At 51.4% G+C, this 17939-nt stretch overlaps 2 protein-coding genes across 7 annotated transcripts in view; one reads left to right on the top strand and one right to left on the bottom strand.

The window, feature by feature from the left end:
* Nucleotides 1-15754, bottom strand: part of ZIC4 (Zic family member 4) — a 20088-nt gene extending 4334 nt beyond the window's left edge. The window contains exons 1-5 of one of the 6 annotated variants that reach the window (XM_027686231.1): nucleotides 15713-15754; nucleotides 13742-13913; nucleotides 10751-10835; nucleotides 5212-5829; nucleotides 505-829 (exon numbers count right to left, since the gene is read on the bottom strand). In XM_027686231.1, coding sequence (XP_027542032.1) covers nucleotides 505-829; nucleotides 5212-5829; nucleotides 10751-10835; nucleotides 13742-13780 — 1067 coding nt within the window. In that variant the 5' untranslated portion in view covers nucleotides 13781-13913; nucleotides 15713-15754. Of the gene's footprint in view, nucleotides 1-407; nucleotides 830-5211; nucleotides 6501-10750; nucleotides 10836-11149; nucleotides 11305-13741; nucleotides 14213-15712 lie in introns of those variants that run through there. The other 5 variants (XM_027686229.1, XM_027686232.1, XM_027686228.1 and 2 more) reach the window with 5 other exon arrangements.
* Nucleotides 15755-16445: 691 nt separating this feature from the next.
* LOC113968966 (zinc finger protein ZIC 1-like) overlaps nucleotides 16446-17939 on the top strand; it is a 3501-nt gene continuing 2007 nt past the window's right edge. Inside the window, exon 1 of the mRNA XM_027685978.1 lies at nucleotides 16446-17934. Coding sequence (XP_027541779.1) covers nucleotides 17170-17934 — 765 coding nt within the window. The 5' untranslated portion in view covers nucleotides 16446-17169. The remainder of the gene's footprint in view (nucleotides 17935-17939) is intronic.

Raw genomic sequence — 17939 nt, 5'->3', positions numbered from 1 at the left:
AAGGAAAGGAAAGGAAAGGAAAGGAAAGGAAAGGAAAGGAAAGGAAAAAAAGAAAAAGGAAAAAGGAAAAGGAAAGAGGAAAAGAAAGAGGAAAAGAAAGAGGAAAAGAAAAAAGGAAAAGAGATGCAAATCGGTTGGCTTGTAAACAGACTGGAGCAAGGCGGTCAGAGAGGGTGTGTGTGGCACGGCGGGAGGAGGCGGCAGCGCCCCGGCCGAGGAGGGCGCAGCCCTCCCGTGTGCGCGGTGCCGGGGGCGCAGGCCGGGCCCCACCGCCGGCCCACCCGCGCGTTCCGCAGCCCAGCTCTCCCTCCACCAAGCGCTTCTCGCCGACGCTCCCGCTCGGCTCCCCCGTGCCCGGGGCGGCGCTCCTCGGCCCGGCCGGTCCCGCCACCGCCCACGGCGCGCCCTCAGCAGCGGGGCCGGGGCCCGGCGGGGGGGCGCGGCGGCGGGGAGGCGGCGGGGGGCGCGGGGGGGCCGCGGGGCCCCGCGCCTTGACACACGTACCATTCGCTCAGGTTGGCGGCGGGCTGCGCGGGCGCGGAGGGCTCAGCGTGGGAGCAGGAGGCGGGGGGCTCTCGGCCGGAGTCCGAGGAGGGGGACACCAAGGAGGGCGTGGAGGACTCGTAGCCGGAGCTGGGAGGAGGGGATTTGCAGTGCACTTTCATGTGTTTTCTCAGGGAGCTGGGGTGGGTGTAGGACTTGTCGCAGCCTCTCACTTTGCAGTTGTAGGGCTTGTCGCTGGTGTGGACATGCGAGTGCTTCTTCCTGTCGCTGCTGTTGGCGAAGCGCCTGTCACAGCCCTCGAATTCACATTTGAACGGCTTCTCCCCTGCAGGAGGCAATGGGCGAGCACAACCATTAGCGGCGGCGGCAGGGCCGAGAGCGACGCATCCCGGCACCTCCCCAGCCCACAACCTCCCGGACCCCTCTCTCCGGCCCTGGCACGGCTCCTCTTCCCGCGGAGGCTCCTCTCACTGGCCCTGTCCTTTCCCGCCGGCCCCGCCGAGCATCCCCCGGAGCCGCCGCTCCGTGCCCACCCCGCTGCGAGGCCAGCTCCGCACGTAGAGCACCCTGCCCGGCCAGCTTCTCTTTCCCTGTCCCCTGCCCTGTGTGTCAACGTGGCGGTTTGTGCAAAAGACAAAGCTCCGAAACAAGGAAAACTTAAGAGGCCAAGTGCTCGTTCCGAGCAAATGTGTGCTGTCCCCGCGGACTCGGAAGTCCTGCAGAAAGAGCGGTCAGTGATTTATCCCTTCGAAGTATTTTACGTTAAATACATTTCTCACAGTCTCCCAGGTGCAAGTGGAAATATTTTTCATAACCTGGCTAGATCACATTTCATCCACTTCTTACTTGCACTGATTACACTGCCATGGAAGATCCACATCCCCCTTCTTTTCCCCGCTCCCCGGCTTGCTGTTACCGTGTGTACAGTCACAAAGTATTTCAGAAAGACATTGATTGTGGGGGCAAAACGATAAAGATTCAGCACAAGGATGATTAGGCCGGTGCACGGCACTGTCGCGAGGGTAGGATTCCCTTTTCTTTTGAACCTATAGTCATGGAAGGAATTGCATTCGGCATTAATCTGTCTGGTAATATGATAAGTGACATTATGCATAACAGAAATACAATCATGTTGCTGGAGTCGTGTGAAAGTTTAACCTCTAATCGTGTGGACCTGGCATGGTACACGATATACAAGAGGTTTTCAAGTAAACACGCCACAGCCAGCTTCAGGATGAAATGTTGACGGCATTATTGTCGTTGACAATAACAAACTGCAAAACCCTCTTGCCAAGGGTTACCCAGGTCCTGTACCAGCGAGTATGAAAATAACTTTCTGATCCCTCAAAAGCCAAAAGAGAGGACTCCACAAAAATACATGGTCGAACTTTAGCGTGAAGAGCAAACAAAGCCACTGTGTTCACCATCATGGCGTATGTGGTCAAAAGGACTTCCATTCTTTGGGTTTGTGTGTTTGTTTTGGTTTGGGTTTTTAAAAAAATTTCTTGGGTTGTGCGTTTGTGGTTTTTTTTTCCTCTTAGTTTGTCATGATTAAATTTAGGAGGGACTCAGCCCACATCGGGTTCGACTGCGAGCGAAGGCAAATAAAGGAAGGCATTCCAAATATTTCACATGAATGCACTTTATGCAAGGTGGGTGGGAAAAGCTCACGGCTCCTCGTTTAAAGTATGTCCTTTCCGCACTGTAATAATCAATGAGGAGCACTCACATCTTGCACCCTTAACACTGGCATAGAGGATGGGTAAATACCTGGCGTTGGAGGGAAGGGGGGGGAAGAGGTTAAAAATAAGGTCTCTTACAAAACCATGCCGATTCTGTAACCAAATACTGTCGACATACAGCGGTGCAAATGCATAGACACACGCCCGCATATAATCTAATTAGAGTTTCACGTAAGGAAACAATTTGACCTTCAGCATCTAAGTTGAGACAACAAATCAAGGATATTAGTGTAGTACAAGCAAGCAGTAAGTTAGGAGACCCCAGGGAAAGCCATCCTCATAAGCGCTCCGCTTGTGCAAAGTGAGTTCCATTCAGGTAAAAGAGGGTTGCGGCGCACTGCGCTTTGCCGAGAGTTCAAAAATGTTCAACTTCGCTTAACCCCCTGAAAGAGCCACTGAAAGGTCCGTCCGTGCAGCCGGGTTTCAAGTGAGAAGAGGGCAGCATTTTCTCAGCTGCCCGGGTTGCATTCCCTGAACGCCTCAATAAAGAGGAGCCATCCGAGACATTTGCAAGTATTCCTTTCGCGAGAGCAGGTTTTCTTACGTGGAAATCCCTACCCGGCAGGGAGAGGAGATTGCACAGGTCGCGGCTGCCGCAGCCCGGGCAGTGAGCTGCAGCCACGCAGAAAGTTCCGCGGGCGATGGAGACGCGTAGGACCTGAACCGCCATTTTACCCCCACACTTGTAGCTGGGCAAAAGTGTTCAGTGAAATTCAGCTTGGAATTGGTGGCATAATCCCCCGTCTCCGGGAGTGGATTAAGGTATTTACCAACTTCTCCGGGTGAGTTGTGGTGGGGGGAAGCCGGAGGCGGTGGCCTCCGGGCTGAGGGCGAGGCGCGGGGCGACGGGGGCCGCAGGGAGGGAGCGGGGCTCCGTCCCATGGCTTGAACTATTGTTCCTGGCCCTCTGGGAAGGCGGCGAAGTGATCCCGGCCCGTCCTGCTTGTCCCGCTGCCGCCGCCTTAACGGCCTTATCCTCCAACCTGGAAAACTCGCATATCACCAGATATCCCTCTGCCTGCTCTCCAGCCTCGGAGAAATCAGAAGTCATTAATATTTAAGGAGGCAATAATTTTCCTGTTGAATCTCGAACTGTCTTCATGAATAATTCGTAGTGAGTTCTATTAGGGTTTCAGAAACATTGCTTTTTTGACAACTTCTGGGTGTTTAATAGAAACGGTGGAACCATAAAGGCCCCGCAGGAGTTTGCACAATACAGCAATTAATCACCGGGAAAGTTAAAGCCAAAAGTACAGAAGCGCAGAATGGTGTTTAATAAACGCAAATCTCCGATCTCGGGTTGCCCTGAACCTGCGTCTCCGATGTAGGTCAGTTTTCCCAAGAATTTAACCATTTTCTGCTTCAGAGACTTCAAACAGTGAGGCCGTTAAAGAGCAGTAAAAGTTTGTTTACTTAAGAAAAACACTGTCATTAAGAGATGAGCTCTCCCGGTTAATGGCTGTACCTGTGCTGATCCAACAAGGAACTGGCTCGGATACAAATTACGTGACCCGGGGATACCCCTTTTTCCTCGAAAAAGGGGCCGAGAAGGCAGCCGAAGAACGCAACTGTGCTATCGTCCCCCTCCTCCCCCACCTCCCGCCCTGCACACAGACTTGCTCCTCATAGAGCGATGGAAAAATAATGAGGTGACGAGTGACGGTCGCTGTAAAATCTCAGTGCTATGTTTAGAAGATAGCGATACGAAATTAGTGTATGTTCTGCATATTATATCACGTCGAGCTCTATCATAAAAAATGCGACTCCTGGAAGGTCAAGCCCTGCACCGAGCATGGGGGAAGGGGAGTTTTATGAACTGGAAGGCGAAAAAAATCGTTTGGCTGTAAGCAGATCTTACAATAGGATTATGTAGTTTCCCTCGCAGTGCATAAGGCTGTACAGAAGGGGGTGGGAGGTGGAAAACCCTACACTGGAACAGATTAAATTTTCCAAAAAGGGCTTATTTCTTATCTTCTTCTTCAGAGGGAAAAAAAAAAAAAAGACAAGCCAGTGCTACAGACTACAAACACCGGCTGCTAAACTAATTAATACAACTTCACAAGCTGCTCCTGGAAGTGTGAAAACTTTCTACGTGCAATTTCATTAATTATAAATGCTTTCCTGGCCGGAAGAGTTCAAACGTAGTTTTGCAAGATCGTCCACGGAGTTACTTTATTTTCTGTTAACTAGAACTAACAGATGTTTCTGACACATGTCCCAATTTCGCTTAACAGATCTGCAAATGACATTTCAAAATGTACAGGCCGAAACAATACCAGGGTTTCTTTCCTTTTCTTTCTTTTCTTTTCTTTTCTTTTTTCTTCCCCCCCCCATGAGAATCAGAACTTGCAGCTCCCCATATTTGCGAATGCAGAAAGTCGTTGGAAGGCAATGCTCATTAAAAATGTCAGTGTTATTCAGATCAAACATTTGAAACTCTCCCTGCCCAAAACAGAACTGTTGAACGAAAAGGTCGCAGCTGTGTTATTCTCACAATGTTCGAGCAGCAGCATCTCAGCGACATCAGTCAAAACTGACTAGACAAGTTGTAACTTCCATTGTTCACTTTTAATTTGTGAGCTTGCACAATGATTTCATTTTTTTCCCCCGACTACTTTAAATCGGAAAAAAAAAATCCTCGCCCGTGTGAATAAGCAGAAATAGTCGCTATATCACTCGATATTTACACGGATCTACCCACATAAACATTACAGCAGCCTCCCTGCACAACCAGAAAAAAATATGGACGAGAATTCTAAGATCTGCACTTGCTGTCCCCTTCCCCCCTCCTTTTTCTCCCCCTTCTCCAAACGGTAAAGAAGAAAACAAATCCGAGAATTTATTTTCCAGAAGTACTTGGCGTGCATTCAATAACAACTCAAAGGATACATTAAAAAAAAAAAAAGGCAAAACAGTACGCTGAATAACAGAGAGAAAGAGAGTAAAGAGAGCTTTACATACTGACCTGTATGAGTTCTTTTGTGTATTTTGAGATTCTCTGATCTGGCAAACACTTTGCCACAGCCTGGGAAAGGGCAGGGGAAAGGTTTTTCACCTGTGTGGACTCTGATGTGATTTACAAGTTTATATTTGGCCTTGAAAGGTTTCCCTTCTCTTGGACATTCTTCCCAGAAACATATGTGATTGGACTGCTCGGGTCCTCCAACGTGCTCCACCGTGACATGAGTCACCAGCTCGTGCATCGTGCTGAAAGTTTTTGAGCATAATTTTTTAGGAGTCTGGTCCAACTCAATCCACTTACAGATGAGTTCCTGTTTGATGGGCTGCCTCATGTAACGAAAGAAGGCACCCGGGCCGTGGTGTGGAGCCAAGTTCACGTTCAGGTTCATACCACCGTAGTTATGAAGTGAAGAAGCAGCAAAATGATCTGTCCTGGAGGCTGGTACTTGAGTGAAATGTTCAGACCTGGCGTACATTTCTCCAGGTAACCCCAGTCTGAGCTGTCCGTTTAGACGGCCACCTGGAGCTGCATGGGGAGGCTGCTCATGGAGTCCAGTGAACAGAGAGGGATTCCCAGCTTCTGAGTGGTGGTGGTGGTGACCATGGTGTCCGGGGAAGCTACCTGTTGTTGAGACAAACAGTCCGTGGTGAGAACTTGCAGGGGGCTGCTGCTCGGTCAGCCCTGGCATGAGTGGGGCCGGCAGGTCTCTGCGTATGAAGTCCCTACCTGCTGCCAGAGCCTGGGCTGGGTGAGAGACGGGGTAAGGGGCTGCTGGTGACTGCGCCGGGCCAAACGCTCCCGTTTGACTAGAGACCACCTCGGCTTGGCCTGCCATATGATGATGATGATGATGATGATGATGATGGTGGTGGTGGTGGTGGAGCTGGTGATGGGGATGAGGGGCAGGGCTGAGCTTAAGGGCCGCGGGGCGATGCTGAGGATGAGGATGGTGGCGGTGCCCCATGTGTTCTGGCCGGAGCGGCTGCGGCCCGAGGCGGCACTCGGCGGCGTGCTCCCCCGGCTGAGTGGTGTGGGGGCGCCCGGCGAGGCCCGGGAAGCCTGTCATGCTCTGAGGGGGGTGGTGGTGGTGGCGAGGAGCCCCCGCCAAGTCTACTAATCTCAGTGCCGTTTTCCGCCTGGAGAGAGCAGCAGGGTCCATCACTGGGATCCCCAGAGCATCCACGCTCATTAGCTTCTAACGCTAAAAAGTCACCTGACAGCGGGAGGAGAGAGACACACAGAGAGGAGGGGGGCAAAAAACAACTTTTTTTTCTTTTTTTCTTTCTCTCCCCCCCCCCAAAAAAAAAAGTTTCCCAGTCCCTCTGCCCTGGCAGCGGGGGCGCACGGGCGGCGCTGCCAGCGGGCGTGCTCGGGGGGGCTGGCGGGACCGGGGATGTTCCCCTGGCGCGGCCCGTCCTGCCCGGGGCCGCGGGAGCCCCTCACGGCGCGGCCGCAGCGTGAGGGCCGGGCCCGGCCCCGGCTCTTCCCCGCTCCCATTGGCCGCCGCCGCCGTGACGTCACCGGTGACAGGTCCCGCCGCCGCCTCGCAGGGTTATCACTCCTAGCGGCGGGGGGTGCGCGCCGCGCATGCGCCGCCGCCGGGCGCCCCCTTCCCCCTGAGCGGCCCGGGGGTCTCTGTCCCGGGGCCGCCCCGGCCCGGCCCCGCCGCTGCGGCCGCGGGAACAAAGCTACGCCGGGCGCGGGGAGCGCCCCGGCCTTCCCCCCGCGTCTCTGCCCGTTCCCGCTGCTCTGCCCCGAGGCGTGGGGTTGCCCCCGGTAGAGCCCTACCAGCCCCCCGGGCCCGCACAGAGCAGCGCGAGTCGGGGCGGCCCTGCCGGAGCGGTTGCGGTCCCGATCTCCCGGAGGGTCCCTGGCACTTGTTGCCAGCGCGGGGAGCGGGTCCTTCCCCGCAGACCTCGCGACTGGGGCCGTCCGCTCGCTGGCCGAGAATCGGCTACCGCCCCGGTGCCGGAGCCCGGACAAAGGATCTCTGGGAGACTCCTCGTCCCCTTCCCCGCCTCTGACAAGTTTTAGCAGTTATCTCGTTACTGGACGCCGGAGCAATGCGAGAAATCGTGATGTTCAGGCTGAATCTGAGAGTTTAACCCAGAAGAGGGAGTCTCTCTCCCTTTCCCTCTCTCTCACTTTCTCTCGCGCACACTTACAGGGTAATTCTACGTAAAATACCCATCCTTGGCTTGAAGGAAAAACATTGCCAAACATTTCTAACGGACTCCGTTCTGATGATTCTCACCTGAAGGGAATAACACGGTCTGCAGGGTTTGCGTGCTAGTAATGAAAGTGTAGGTTTGGGCTTCAGCTGGATACAATGAGGCCTTATAGGTTTAGAAAAGCTTAGGGCTTCGGCACAGAAGGAAGCATCTGCTTAAGTTTTTAAGAAGAGGATTGTGAACTTAAAAAAAGTAAATGAAACATGGGGAAAGACTCTTCTGCTCCAAGAAAGAGAAACACATCTCTAAATATCTGCCCACCGTATTAGCACAGTACTCAGATCATGACATAAGAACAGCTCCCCTAATAACCTCTCAGCCTCATGAAATAAAGCAATGATTAATTCTCTATTCACTGTGTCAAACTCTAATACATTGATTTGCTGTTAACTTGCATACTTTACCAGATGCATGCCAGGTAAACTCCCAGTGTATAATTTTACATTTCCATAAGAATGTAACAGTTTTGGCGATGGATAGTTTTTTTCTGATGTAATAAAACAAGAAACGGTTTGGCAACGTTAACCCAGCTACTTTCGTAACAGAAGCTACCAGACAATGATTGGAAACCATAAGATTAAAGAGTAGGACATACATAACCATATAGGGGATATTTTTGTCACAGCTTCACATACTCTGAGTTGGCTGTAATTTTGGCTCTGCTTGCATTTACCATATTTCCTCCGTAACACAAGGCTAATATGCAGGTAGGTAGCCATAGATACATCCTTGCGTGCATCTTTCTGAGTGGAGATGATGAAAAGTGACAAATGATGCAATTAGCTCTCCATCCTTACATAACATGTTTACGCAGGCAATTTAAACCACACACCATCCTCACAATATCTCAACTTTCTAGTCTACTTGCTCTACGAAATGGATTTGACAGTCCTATTCATGACCATCTCAATAGGAGTGCACGGAAGAGACAAACGTTAGGAAGTATGAATCTGTTACTTACAAATGTACTGAGAGTGGGAATCCCAAATAAAGCTGCTTTCCTCATACCTCTTTAAAACACTGCATCTCTACATACTTGTTATCCATCAATTGACACTTCTCAGTCAAGTGAGAAAACATCTGGAACAGTTTGTCAATTAAAAAAAAATGTCATAACCGGTTTGCCCTAAGTTCATTTCAAATGTTGTGATGATTTCTCGCCAGACACTCATGGCTCTCAGCTTGCCCCTCACTCAGGGATGTCTCTCACACCCTTTCTCAGGCAGTGCAGGAGAACCTGGCCCTCGGTGTCCCTCACTGTTAGGTGAGGTTGGTGCGAGCCCCGGTTGTGTGGGTGGGGGGAGTGGGGCGGAGGCCGCCACATGATTGCAGGAGGCGGAGAAATGGGGAAGAGGAGGGAAGCGGGCCCAGACCCGGCCGGGCTCTGCGCATCTCCCACAATGTTTTGAAAACTGCCTGTCTGTGCAGCCCTTTGGCAGCTCGAGCTCATACTGCTGCCACTAGAGAGGTGACCGAGGTCTCTTGCTTCTTGGCAGCGGCCTGAGCCGTGATTGAGCAGACATGCCGGGCTCTCGGCAAACTCTCAAATGTGTCAACATCAGGTTCTGCAGGGTCCATAGACAGGCAGCTTGATCCTGAGTACAAATTTTCCTGTTGCTGCTGCATCTGCGACCCCGTCTGCAGCCCCTGGCCCCAAAGCTCACCCGTGCTAAAGGGTTGCTCTAAAGAGGTGATATGTTGTACAGACGAGTCACAAGCATTTCTCGTCTCTCCAGCCGTCTGCCCCTGCCTCCGACCCGGCTCTCTCGGGGAAGAGGCTGGCCAGAGAACCGCCAAGAAAAGGCAGGAGCCCCGCACGTCGGGGCTGTGCCCTGTGAGAGGAGCTGAGCTGTCTCCCTGCTTTCCGCCCTGCCATGCCGGACCCAGATCTCTGCCTCCCCACATCTCGGGCGGTGCGGGGCCGAGGCGGGCAGCCTAAGCCCTTCGGCCTCTATCTGCACGCACCCCCGCTCCGCGCCGGGCTGCCGGGCCTGCGGCATGAAAACGGCTGCACATCTCCTTGCTGGGAGGGAACAGCCCCACCTGCTCAACGGCTTTAGCTTTGCCTTGGTTTTTGGTAGGAATCTACCTACACATCAAGACACTTTTCCTATTTCTAACAGAAGACAGAGCCAAATCCTGCTCTCCCTGATAATCGTGCTCAGCGCAAGGCACAGCTCCTGCCCCCAGGAAACATCGGAGAGAGCAAAATCTGACCTTTACTCACTCCATGTTCTCCCACTTCCGCCTTTGCCGAAACTTCCCTTCCCCACGAGCCAGCTAGAAACTATCCATCCTGTGCTCGAGGGCTGGGATGGAACAGGACGCTTTGAACACTTCAGACAGGCATTCCGGGGGTTATCTTTAGGCTTCAGCTCCCAAACGAGAGGAGGTGAGCGGATCAATCTGAGAAAACCCTAATCTTTACTGCGAGAAAGGGAAAAAACACAAAGAATAGAAAGAGAGAGGACCGAGAAGTCACTCTATGCAATTCCTTATCCCCTAAACCCGCACTGGGTAGGAAGGGATGAAGGAGGCAGACTCAGGACATGAGCCCGAGTCTCTGCCTGCCACGGCTGAAGGCACTGCTGGTTAGGAAGAGGTGGTTCAAGAAAGATTTTCAGCAAACCCATCATCACCTCAGAGAGGAGAGGGTGCCTAGTACCTCGAGAGCACACTCTGCCTTTGTTTTTATTTCCTCGTCCCATTCCTACTTACGGGGACTTCTTTACTTCAGGGTTCCCGGACAATGGGAAACCACCTACCAGACAAGCAACGGTTTGTGCCTAGGTTTGCCTCTCACATTTTGTGACCTAGAGCTACCCTAGGACAAGCAAATCATATGCTTATTTTAAATAGAATATTTCATTCAGGACCTCAAGATTAAGGTATTCCTGTCAGATAAGCTGTCAGTCACTAACTACTTAGACACCACATTGTGGAAGCCTGGTATCCCTGGTAAAGATGATACATATCATGTAAACCCCATCAACAAGATCAAAGTCTTCTTCTTTAATAGGATCCAATACATGTCAAACCTCATTCCAATCAAATCGTCCGTAAATGAATTCAAGATGAATATGTCATAGAATAATGTGACAGTGCAATCACATGGGGTCAGGGGTTGTTGTTTCAATGAGAGAGTCGTCAAATATTAATTCTAGAACCTGCAAATGAATAGGCATTGAGCAGGATTAGGCAGCTGCTGGTGGGGAGTTCTGTCGCTGATTTGTGTTTATGCAAGTACGTTAAACACTAAGCTGAAAAAAATAGTCTCCTTTGAACTGTAAAAAGGACATATTTTAACTTACTTGACTTTTCCAGGATGTTTCTGTAAAGTCGTTTTCTTTTCCTCATTACAAGGGGAGTCTTGTGCCTCATTTCCTGACTTTGTTCCTGTTTGGGGAGAGAGGTGGAAAGTTAAGAGCAAAACCATTTGTGAGTGATATGAAATGAGTAAGGCACTATATGTCTTGGGCATCATGGATTCAAAAAGAAAAGGAAAAAAAAAAAGCAGAAAAACTTAAAACCAAACCAAAACACAAGTTAGGCAGTGAGAGGGGAAGAGAAGCTTTCTCCGAGGGGAAACTGGAGGCTGTCTCCCCAGCAAAGCAGCACATGTTTTATGGAGTCATGAAGTTTCCATGGCTGATTTAGGGAAAAAAATATGAAAGGACATCTTTTCAGTTCTCCTTTGATCTGACATTCACCTTCTGGCAGGCTATTGTAAGGGAGGTTTTTTACCAACTCGACTATATTGTTTACAGATCCTTCCCTCCCGAAATTAAATTCCGGACTCTCTGCGAGCCTCCAACACAAGTTGTTGTCTCAGCAAGGATTAGTATAGTACCACCCTGGCACTTCTCCCTGCCTATAATTTTCAGCTTGCTCTTTGCTCTCTGCAAGGCAGAGCACTGCCACTGTTGCAGGCAGAACTTTGCACAGCTTGCTTTGAGCGGCAGCAATAGCCCTGAGAGGAGATCTGGGGTTGGATGCAGTGTCCGAGTCTGAATTTTTACAGATATCTTTGAAATTCTCAGGGGTTGGTTTGTTTGGTTTTAATACAGAAAAGCGTGCTAGAGTCTAGAATCAGTTACTTCAAATACTATTATTATTATTATTACTCTTGCTACTATTATTATAGGGAACTCCAGAGCTGAAAAACAAAAATCTATACTAAGACAAACACTTAATGATATTAATTATGAAACTTCATCATCGTATCACTGTCATACTCTATCAAATAAATAATTTGATGTCCTCAATATTTTCGCTGCTGTGACAAAAATTACTGCCGAAATAAGAATAACTTTAGGAATCCCTTAGGAATTAAAATTCCTAGTCAAGTTTCATTCATCCTTGCACTTTTCTGGAGTCAGAGCAGCCAACACTGCCCCACTAGAGAGAGATTTGCAGGAGTTGAGCTTTATTGGTTAGGATAGGAGGCTGGAGGAGCGCTCAGTTCCCAAGCGTTAGCCAAAACTTGTTGAAACTGGACAAAAAAAAAAAAGCTGCATTTAAGGTTTCAAATGGTTACCAGATGACAAAAAGGAAGGCAAAGCAGTTGTGGATTTCAGAGTAAATATTGGCTAAAACTCTGGCTCGACCTCGTACGCTTTTCTCATCTGCAATGTGCCTTTGGCGGAGCAGGAGGGTGAGGATATCCCATTGCCCGAACTGGTCGGATCTCGACCGGACCGAGCTCCGGGGCGTTAGTGCGGAGTACCAGTGCGGGCTACCAGGTCCCCCCGGGTGTCGCGCTGGGGCTGGGGCTGCGACGGGACCCGCCCCTCCTCCCTCCCCCCCGCCCTTACCTAAACGCTCATTCCTACACCCGGCCGAAGGTGCGCCGGCGGAGCAGGGCTGGAGCAGCCGCTACCCGCGGGATCCCGACGACCCCGGGCGGGTGTGTGAGAGCCAGACCGAGTGGGCGGCAGCGGGGATGGCGTGTGCCCCGCTGCCACCGGCTTGTCACGCAACCTGTGCTTTCCGCGGCCGCGCAGGGCAGAGGGAGCGTTCGCTGGGAAGGGCTCGGTGCAGAAATAAAGTTCCCCGTCTCCGGGTGGAGCAAGCCCCGAGCCTAGCCCGGCCAACGTGCTCCCCGCTCGGCCGGGGTCCCCCGGGCTGAGGGACCGTGCGTGACAAAAGAGTGGCAGGGCGTGGGGCCGGGGCGTCTCGGCGAGGAGCACACCCCGGTTCCCGTCGGTTCTGCACTGTTCCGGTGCCAGGGGCTGGCACACTGGTTTGGGCTTGGGTCAGAGGTCACCTTCGGAGGCATCGCCCAGGGCAGGGATTTGGGAGCATCCCCACTTCCCCAGCCGGCTGCAGACGCGGGACGGCCCCTCTGGGCCGGAACCGGAGTCTCAACCCCTCCATGGGCTCTGCTCGAAGCTGGTGGCAGCACCCAGTTCCCTGAGCAGCCCCCCCAGCTCTGCCCGCGGGGGGGCGGGTGGGGGTCGGAGGGGGCCGGCCGAGCTCCCGGGCTCCGTCCCTCCCGTACCCTCCTATAAAGAAGGGCGTGCGGTGCTGGAGCACCGGATCCCCCGGCGCGCCCCTGTGGCACCGGGCGCGGCAGTGGGCGAGGTCCTGGGCGGGGAGCGCGTCCCCCGGGACGCCTCCCCACGGGACTCGCCATTGTCAGCGCTCCTCGCCCTCTGCCCGCCGCCCTGGGCCCCCGGCCCCGCCTGGGCGACCGCAAGAGCCGTCCGGCCCCGCCACTTGCCCGTCTGAAGCGAGCCCGGCCGCTGGCGGGGCCGGGAGCGCCTCCGTCCCTCTCCGCGGACCCCACCGCCCCCCTCCGCAGACCACCGCACCCCGCGTTGCTCGGGCCGCCAGGCCAAGCTCTCGCTCTCTTTTGCATTTAGAGGGGCAGGCGCGTCTCCCAGCGTCCGGCGGAGGGTGCCGGACCCCCTCTCGATGGCTCCCGCGCTGTTGTCCCTCCGCCCGCCCCCGCCCGCAGAGGTGCTGTCAGGACCCTGCCCCACGTGGGCGAGGGGCAGCCGTGCAGCTGCCCCCTCGCACCGCAGGGTTCCAAGCCCTTCCTCCCCAGGGTGTCCAAGCCTCCTCCCGCTGGGCCCCCCGACGACAGGGAGATCTCGTCCAGCCCTTGTGGCAGGCGGTGGGGGCCAGCCAGCTGCCGGCACTGCCCAGGCACCCCCTGCTCCCAGGCACTTACCCCTGCGACCTGTTGAAGGTTTCCCCTCATTTCTGAACTGGCAAAAATAAAAGTGGGGGTGGAGGGGAAGGGAAAAGAAAGAAAGAATGAAAGAAGAAAACAATACTCCCCCCCACTAAGAACCCACCACCTCTTTGGCACTTCCATCGAGGCGGTCATCCTTCATTTCTTCTTTTCTTGCTTTCTGGAAGCAGTTAGGGAATGTATGATGATGCAGAAATGAGCCGTCAGGATGATATTTTAATGGCTTATATGTCACGTTGGTGCATGTGGCTTTGAACTGGAGCAGCTTTCGTTTCCTGCAGAGAGCGCACCGCAAATCCCACTTGATAACTTCTACAACCCACAACATTTTTTTTTTGTACATTCACTCTTACATTGTATATTTAGATACGCTTCCTTAAAATACCTTCTCGTCTGCCTTCTCGTGTATTTTGTACCGACCTGGAATGATCACTGGTTTCCCCCTGCACTGGGAGGCAGGCTAGCACTGAACTACCTAACTTTCTAGCTCTCCTAATGCCATCGCCCAGAAGAGTTCACAACAACGCTGACAACTCCATCCTTCACTTAATTTTAGCACCAAATACAGAAAGCAGTGCAACACCCGCCTTAAGACCATGTGCACACCCAGGCGCTTCTAGAGCGGGTATACCTGTTGCTATAAGCTATTGCAATTCCATCAAATAGATTTGGTAGAAAAAATGCAAACGTGTAGATTCAGCTCAGCATTATTCTAAAAACTCCCCCACCAAACCTTGTAAAGCCTCCCAAGATCCAATGAAAATTACATAATATATCTGCTTTGAAAGCTATCTCTATGCACCGAGCACAGGCACACTGCATCTGCAGATAAACTGCAGCGAAACATTCCTTCAAGGCGTATCAAAGTTTATTTATTGTCGCTGTTTTTTGTTTGTTTTTTTTTGTTGTTGTTTTCTAGGCACTATGGCCATTTTATACCTCTCGAAACGAGGCAATTCTCACCCGAAAAGGGTTCGCGCAGCTGCATTGCTGGTCCGACTCCCCAGTACCTGCGCTGCGGATTGCTTACCAGCGGCTTTAATTGGAGAGGATGAGTTTAAAGTTTCTTTGTTTGGCACTAGGAATTGGAGGGGCTCGGATTGAGCTGCGAAGGAGGCAAGTGAAGGGCTGAACAAAGGCGAAATGTAAGGAGTCTGACTCTTAGCGAGCTTTTGGTGTTTTCGTTACTAGAAAATAATTAGAGCTAATGAATATGCAGGCAACTGAGTAAATAAATAATTTGCCAGTTTTGTATATGTACACACATGAGCACATACATAAGTGCATCTATGCATACTCACACAAAGATGTCTATATTTTAAAGTTTCATGAGTTTTTTTTCTTTAGTGCCGAAGCATCGTTTAAAATATTGTACAAATGTTGCTTAGCTTAATTGATTAAGCCACAAAGGCTTTCTGCTTTTAAATACCATACTTATACCTTTCAACAATCATTTTAATATATAGTCAATGGCTCTTTGTAGCGGGAACAAAAAAGAACTATCCACAGTTTTTCAATAGACTTTGAGCTGGGGAAAGACAGGTTAATCGAGGGTTGCATCTAGAAAACAACCAAGTGTTGTATGTTTGCACTGAATCCAAATGTCTGCATTTTTCTAACTAAATCAAAGGGAGTGTTATTTCTTTTTCTGCTCACTCATCTGAAGGTAAGTAAATTTTCTCTGGCGATCAAAAGCCTGGTCAGCAACAAAGACACCGCCTGCTTTTTCCACCGTCCTGGTGTGGCAAGTTGAGGAATTTCAATAACTGTGACAAGGGTGACTGATTTGTGAACTAGAAAAGGTTTGAATGTCAGAAAATTTACATTGCTCCTATCGAAGACTTTAAATTTTTTTTAAAGAAAAAAAATAAAGAGAGAAGTATCCGGCAGTTTCATGCAGCAGAAGGAGAAATAATGTAGGTTTGTGAAATTTACAGTTTCACCTGAATAAAAGAGACTCCATTAAAGAGAGAGTGAGAGAAAAGGAGAGTGAAAGAGAAAAGAGAAAGAAAATAACAGAAAAAGGAGGCGAAACGATCACAACAAAATTAGAAAGTTAAGAGTTCTCACCCACCTGCGTTTTGATGGGTGCAGAAAACAAGATTTATTTCAGAAACCTGATGAAGGGATAGAGTCAGCTACATAGAGAAATCACGCCTGGTGTTTAAAAATAAAATTAAGTGCACCCAGCACCTACTCTCGGAGAGCTGCAGTTTTAAACAAGAGGAAAACACCTTCAAAAGACACGAGTCCCTACAGGGCTTCTCTTTCCAAAGCCTAAAAAGTTGCTCAGTGATCTCAAAAATTCTGGATCACCAAGAAATCATCATAACCTTCATTATCAGAGTGCTGGAGAGAGAGAGAGAGAGAGAGAGAGGGACAGAGAGAGGGAGAGAGGGGGAGAAAATAACCCTAATAATAATAATAGAAAAAAATTTTTTTGGTCCCCTTAACATACATACACACAAAAAGATGCGCTGGAAATATTTTCGGGGGGCGGGGGGGACAAAAAAACCCAAAAACCAAAAAAAAACAAAAAAAAGGCAAAAAAAGAAAAAATCTTATATATTAAAAAAAAAAAGGAAAGAAAAAAAAGTTGTTTCTGCCGCAGCCCCGTTTGTCAGAGCGGTGTCAGGGCGCCACAATACCTGCGATGGATGAGCCGGCGCGGCCAATCAGCGCCGGGAGCCGGCGGGGCCGGGGGCTGCTACGCGGGGAAGGGGGAGCCAGCCTGGGCCAATGGTTGCCCACGTCCGCCCGCACGTCGCTCCGCCCCCGGCTCCCATTCATCAAGGGGGGGGACGGTGTCGTCTTTTCAATTCATTTATCTGCAGGAATGATTGCCGCTATCAGTCTCGCGTTCACCGCCCGGCTGAGGAGGTGAAAGTTTCTCCCCAGGAAGATAAACCGCAAAAGACAATATTGTGCATGATTTGCGCCTTTTTTTTTGCAGAGGGAGAAAAAAAAAAAAAAAGGCCCCCCGAAAAAAAAAATCGGGTGAGTGTGGGGAAGCTCGAAGAGGAGAGAGAAACAATCTCTCGGCCACTTTGCAACATTCCTATAGCCAAAAAAATCACTGAAGGAAGTTTCTTTTTTGTTTTGTTTTTTTTTTCAAAAAAATTTTTTTTTTTGCTGCCCGTGTTGAACTCTCGCCGTTATTGTTATTTGCAGCCAGTTTATTTTTGAGCTTACCCAACCCCCCCTTCCCCACTTAAACCTCCCCGAAAAGTCAAAGCAGAGAGACGGTGAATATTTTTGGGGCACATTTTTATTATTTTTATTTGCAACTGCGAAGATTTCTTCCCCCCTTCCGCACCAGCCTTTTTTTTTTTTTTCCTTCTCCCCCCCTTTTTTTCCTTCCCCCTGCGCTGATGCCGAAGGGGGTGTTTTTGATGTGGTTGCTTTGGTGGTGATCGTCGCTGACTTTCCAAAGAGGGTGTTTTCGCCGCCGCTGCTGCTGCTGCTGCTTCTCTCCGCGTTGTGTGTGTGCGCGCGTGCTTTTTTTTTGGTTGCTGCATCGACGCTGGGAAGATGCTTCTGGATGCTGGACCGCAGTATCCCGCCATAGGAGTCACTACCTTCGGATCCTCTCGCCACCACTCCACGGCCGATGTCACGGACAGAGAAGTGGGGCTGGGGATCAACCCCTTCGCCGACGGCATGGGCGCCTTCAAAATCAACCCCAGCACCCACGAGCTGGCCTCGGCCGGCCAGACCGCCTTCACCTCACAGGCGCCCGGCTACGCGGCGGCGGCCCTGGGGCACCACCACCACCCGACCCATGTCAGCTCCTATTCCAGCGCCGCCTTCAACTCCACCCGGGACTTTCTGTTCCGCAACCGCGGCTTCGGGGAGGCGGCGGCCGCCAGCGCCCAGCACAGCCTGTTCGCCTCCGCTGCCGGCAGTTTCGCCGGACCCCACGGACACACCGATGCCGCGGGACATATACTTTTCCCGGGGCTGCACGAACAAGCCACCAGCCACGCTTCACCTAACGTGGTGAACGGGCAGATGCGCCTGGGCTTCTCCGGAGACATGTACGGCAGACCCGACCAGTACGGCCAGGTCACCAGCCCCCGCTCCGAGCACTATGCCTCGACCCAGCTGCACGGCTACGGCCACATGAACATGAACATGGCAGCCCACCACGGGGCAGGGGCCTTCTTTCGTTACATGAGGCAGCCCATCAAACAGGAACTCATCTGTAAGTGGATTGAGCCCGAACAATTGTCAAACCCCAAAAAGTCCTGCAACAAAACTTTCAGCACGATGCACGAGCTGGTGACTCATGTCACGGTGGA

The sequence above is a fragment of the Neopelma chrysocephalum genome, unplaced genomic scaffold (assembly GCF_003984885.1).
Source record: "Neopelma chrysocephalum unplaced genomic scaffold, ASM398488v2 Primary Assembly neopelma1_70, whole genome shotgun sequence".
NCBI lineage: Eukaryota > Metazoa > Chordata > Aves > Passeriformes > Pipridae > Neopelma > Neopelma chrysocephalum.
Note: the sequence above shows the minus strand (reverse complement) of the source record. Positions and strands in the feature narration are given on the sequence as shown.